Source organism: Zea mays, chromosome 3 (assembly GCF_902167145.1).
Source record: "Zea mays cultivar B73 chromosome 3, Zm-B73-REFERENCE-NAM-5.0, whole genome shotgun sequence".
In the NCBI taxonomy this organism is placed as follows: domain Eukaryota; kingdom Viridiplantae; phylum Streptophyta; class Magnoliopsida; order Poales; family Poaceae; genus Zea; species Zea mays.
This window is the reverse complement of record NC_050098.1, coordinates 5,258,256-5,263,433: the sequence shown is the minus strand read 5'-3', so window position 1 is coordinate 5,263,433 and position 5,178 is coordinate 5,258,256. Positions and strand designations below refer to the sequence as shown.

The window sequence follows — 5,178 nt, the reverse complement described above, 5'->3', positions numbered from 1 at the left end:
TACAAAGGAATCTTCATTTTTAGCTCTCTATTTGAGTCTATATTTATCTTTTCATAAGGATTATACTTTATACGTAGCATATTCATTCCAACAGATTATATATCTAATTTGACTAGTTAGGTGGCTAGCTAAACTTGGCTAGTGAGGGAGTCAATTTGGAGAGTTGGATAGCTTGCGAGTCAAATAGCTAGTCTGTTGAAGAGTTTTTTTTATTGTTGAATAGCTAAATTTTGGCTTTGCGAGCCATTTAGCTAGTATCCTAGAGATGCTCTAAGAAACCAAAAAAACTGACATTTCCTGGTTAAAAGACAAAAACTAGTTCTTTCAAACATAACCTTCATAAGGAAATGAGATAGACGTGTGCCAAACGAGCGATATCGTGGCTGTTTTGATTTTAATTAAAATGGCGAAGCCACTGAATTGGGTTCTGTTCAACCGTGCGAGCTCTATAATCGCAAATATCTTCGCAGTGGTGACACCCCCATCCCGGGGCACGAAACCCTAACTGAACCCATGGCGCTCTCCGCCGCTCGCCGGCTCTCCACCACCGCGTCCTCCTCCTCCGTCGCCGACGCGCCGCCAAAGCTCTCTTCGCTGTTCCAGAACCCGAAGCCTCGACCGCTGCCTGTCCGCGGCGTCGAGGAGCCGCGGCGGGGGGCCAGGCCCAGGCCGAGGCAGCCCTGGGAGGAGGAGGCGGGGGCGCTGCTGCTGCGGCTCCACAAGGGGAGGTACCTCCCGGGCCCCGACCTCTCGTCGGCGCCGCACGCTGTCTCACCCGACGCCGTCAAGACCGCCGCCGAGTGGTTCGGGCATGACCACCAGCCCGTCGCCAAGTGAGCCCTGCCGCCGCCCCTCTTGTTGCTTCTACGCGTATTGTTTCAATGGTACAAACTCTCGCGCACTGCGCATCGAAAGTTATTGTCCTGTGGAGTGTGGAATACCACATTGACAGCGTTGGTTAGTTCCGTCACCTTGGGGAGCAGCTCTTCGTGCATTTTACACGCATAGTTTTAGAATTATCGGCACTGAATGTATCTCAAGATCTCTATCTAGTGTTTTTTCCTAGTATTTCAAGCCAAGACTTGTTAGTTACGAGTCAGTGACGAGGAATCGAGGATCAGATTAGTTTTAAAGTTTTCACACCAAATTCCAGCAATCAATAGGGGTCATATTGTCATGGAATGTGTGAAGTGGGTTAGTTGCAAGTATCGACTTGTTGCTGAGCGTTAGCAGATGCTTCGAATCGCCAGCAACACAGAACACGCTAACCATTTTTACCCGAAAAAAAACTACACCAACCATTCAATAATTTATACTTACATAGCCTGATCGATGGATAAATGTACTCATATGTAATTTCAGATTCTTCCTACATGCAATTTGTCTTTTTGGGGACATTGTGTTTCAATGATATTCTTTCACAATTTGGTTAGGTCCAGACCAGTGCAAATATCTATTAGGCCCTGTTTGTTTCCTTTCATTTTGAGGAATTGGAATCTAACTAATGGAGTAGGTTATTTTTTTAAGAATGTGACATTCCACAACTTTCCAAAGTTTATATATAAGCCTATCTCAAATTCATAGGATGGGAGATGGAAATTGATTCTATAGATTTACATGATAATTTTCTAATGTACAACTTATAACACACTCTTCTACTTGCTTCTCTGTAGAATAAGTGTAGTGTATAACTATCTCTCATATGATTTATGATAATATACAAATGTATTATATATACAATTATATTAACTTAATTAGTTTGTGTCTAAATTATGATTATTAGAATGAAATTCAATTCCAACGAAACAAACGAGGCCTTATTGGAAAGTTTACTTTTCCTGTCATGTGGATCGAGAACCGGGTAGAATCTCTCGAAATATGCTGTTGATTTGTTCTGCAATGTTAGAAACTTAGAATAGCACATCATCTGTGTTGGTTAATTCCACCGCCTTGGGAAGTAGCTGTGTTTACATTTTACACACATAGCTTTCAATTCATTAGCACTGAGTGTTTTTCTCAGTTCTTTTGTTTCTTCTAGTGTGTTGGTTATGGATTGATGATGGGGTTGAGATGAGCTTTTCAAATTTCTACACCACATTTAACAATCAATGGGGTTATGTTGTCATGGAATGCACAGAGTGGATTAGTTGTAAATGTCGACTTGTTGCTCGGGATGCATCTCTGTTAGCATTATCTGATGCTTCATACAGCAAGCAACTAGATTAAGAGTCTGTTTGGTTGGGTTGTGGCTGTGAAAAAAATTGATGTAGGCTGTGAGCTGTGGAAAAAACTGTTGTGGGTTGTGAGCTGTTAAAAAGCTAAAAACCATTTGGTGGAAACCACTAAAAGCCGTTAAAAGTCCTTCGATATATGTTTTCACAGTTCCATTCGAAAGCCATTAAAAGCAGGTCCAGTGGTGCTTTCAGTTTTGCATTACGAGAAAGTCGGCTTTTAGAAAAGCTGCTTCATGGATCTAGTCCTTTGATTTGGCTTTTACAGGACAAAAGCCAAAGCCAAAGCAAACACACCCTAAGCATTTAATCAGCAAAAGTGATTTTTTATCATATGTTGTTTTCAAATATTTCCTACATGCTTCAAAGTAAAGCCTTTGCAATTGTGCCCTGGTGGACGTTCATGTTTCTTCTTCTAGTAACTGATTACATTTCTTAGTTGCGCTAAAACACACTTAGCTGAAGCTTTATGATATTTGCATCAATATTTTATAAACCACTGCATTGAATTTTCCTTCCTCTGGATCCTGCCAATTCACGAGTCTTGGGGCAAACCAGTTCTGGAGAAATGATAAGACCCTACCTTCGAGTTGAATCCTTGCAAAAGTGTTTAAATTCTGCAATATTACTGCTGAAGTCTTTGTAGTTATCATGGTATGAATAGTTGTTTTGCTTTGTATGGACCATTACTAATAATTTCTATTAGTTAAAGTTAAAAAGAAAGTAAGTCAAATAGCGATTGCTTGTTAGTTGTCGCTAAATCTGTCTGTTGCTGAACATATGTATTCTGGAGGACATTTGTGCGTCATGCCATCTTCATAAAATGTATTACACTCCTTTGTTCTGTCCATGTGGTTCGAGCTTTAATATATTTTGATTTTACAGAATAAATTGTTAAGGAAACTATTTCCAACCATAATATTATATAAAACTGCTTTGTTAAAAGTTGGCAAGATATCGTTCTTGGGGGTAAAACAGATCTTTGTAACGGATAATGCCCCACCTATCCAACTTCTGTTTGAATCCTTGCATAAGTATTAAATTTCTGCAATGGTACTACTGGCCTGGATTTTGTAGTTAACATGATATGCTAGTTTTTCTTTTGGATGAGCATGATCTTGACAATCTCTATTAGCTAAAGTGAAAGAGAAATGAAATCACAGAACTATTGTCTGTCACTAAATCTGTCTTCTGTTGAACATTTATATCCTGGAGCATAAAAACTGATTATTACTCTTTTTAGTTCCATGCGGTTCAAGCTTTAATATATTTGTACTGTACAGGATAGTTTGTTAAGCATATTATATACAATGCATCAGTGTTAGATAAACTGTTTCATTGAATCTATATGATTCTTTGGATACTGCCAAATCATGATTCTTGTGGCAAAACATATGTTAGTAACTGATAAATCCCTGTCTTAGGTTTGAAAACTTCCATAAGTATTGATATTCTGCAGTGTGACTGGCCAGGTTTTGTAGCTGGGTATGCATTCTATATGAACATAGTATTTTCAATCAGCTAGAGTGAAAAAGAAAGGAAGTCGAAAAATTATTGTTTGTCATGAAATGTCAGCTATTGAATACTTTCTCTACTGCTGGTAGATGGCTGTCAGGGAGTGATTTGAAGAAGCTTGCCTTGTTTGGGTGTCCCACTGTTGAGCGAAGAACGGTTTTTGCATCAAAAAGATTAAGAGCCTTCTTCAACATCCAGGAAGACAAAGTAAGTTTACACAGTTGCGTGGTGGGGTAGTTGGCATACATCTTAACACATAATATTCGGACAGAGAAAAAACAAAAGGTCCTCCTAACATATGCTCAAGGCTAACTTTTTTAATCTTGCCCCATTTCAGATATGCGGTTCCTGTAAACTGAGAAGTTCGTGCAAGTTTGTGAACCAGGAAGTGGCCAGGCATAATAGAGTGATTCTATCAGATACGATGAGAATTATCTCCTTGTTTGTACTGGACGCTTGCCCACAAGAGCTCGAGATTACCGCTGAGTTAAAAGCCAGTGTCTGCAAGCTGCTAAAGGACGCCATAAATCTCAGCAGTTAACTGCTGAGCATTACGGAGCAGAAGTTTGCTAGTTTTCTTGTCCTTGTAGTTCTAATAGCGTGCTGTCAGCATTTATCTGGACTTATGGAGGAAATTGCCGAGGCCCATGTTTGACGTTGCGCTCGCAATCGCTCCCTGTGAAGGTTGGAGTGGTGAACCCCAGCGACTTCCTTCTGATCCGTGTTTTCTTTTGTGCAACTAATATGAAGATGAAGTACAGAGTATGTAAAAACTTAAGATGCATATCGCTCTGTAGCTCCTTTTCAACTAATATGAAGATGAAGTACAGAGTATGTAAAAACTTAAGATGCATATCGCTCTGTAGCTCCTTTTCTTTTTGATGTACGTAGTCATATACCATAGTACTGTTATCGTTTGCTGCCTCGCCTCCATTTCGTTAAACTTTGGTGAACTCAGGTTCAATCTCTACAACTATTAAGCGTCATCTGTAGACTGCCCCCGCTCCCCTATCCAACGCCGCTCCCGCACGCCCACGCGGCAGCGAAACCTCCGCACGCCCGCGGTCCGCCTGTTCCCCGCGCATCCCGCCGCACGACCTCCGCTACCGCAACGGCATCCCCCGCACGCCCGCCTGTTCACCGCGCAATCCCGCCGACCTCCGCTACCGCAACGTCGCCGCCGCAGCGAAATCCGCACCCACGCATCCATCCAGTACCAAACCGCCCCCGCGCCGCAGCCCTTTGCCCACGCCGGAGTCTGGCACCCAACCGCCACGCGCGCCAGCGTACCGCCCGGGCAACCCCACGTCCGCCGCGGATTCCGCACACACGCCGCCAGCCATGACGCGGAACGACCGTCCCTACGCCAGCGGAACAACAGCGGAGAAACCTCCGCTCGCCGTATCCCCGTCCTTGGTGCCCCGCTCCACGC

The 5,178-nt window shown here is 42.6% G+C and overlaps 1 protein-coding gene across 1 annotated transcript; it reads left to right on the top strand.

The window, feature by feature from the left end:
* Positions 1 to 462: 462 nt before the first annotated feature.
* On the top strand, positions 463 to 4,598 carry LOC100273035 (uncharacterized). The gene is made up of 3 exons (NM_001147484.1): positions 463 to 833; positions 3,836 to 3,953; positions 4,084 to 4,598. The coding sequence occupies exons 1-3, from the start codon at positions 514 to 516 to the stop codon at positions 4,285 to 4,287; spliced, it is 642 nt and encodes a 213-aa protein (NP_001140956.1). The 5' UTR covers positions 463 to 513; the 3' UTR covers positions 4,288 to 4,598.
* Positions 4,599 to 5,178: the final 580 nt, after the last annotated feature.

Coding starts and splice junctions, on each gene's coding strand:
- LOC100273035 (NM_001147484.1), top strand. CDS start 514: ATGGCGCTCTCCGCCGCTCGCCGGCTCTCCACCACCGCGTCCTCCTCC. Junction 834..3,835: donor GACCACCAGCCCGTCGCCAA/GTGAGCCCTGCC, acceptor TACTGCTGGTAG/ATGGCTGTCAGGGAGTGATT. Junction 3,954..4,083: donor TCAACATCCAGGAAGACAAA/GTAAGTTTACAC, acceptor GCCCCATTTCAG/ATATGCGGTTCCTGTAAACT.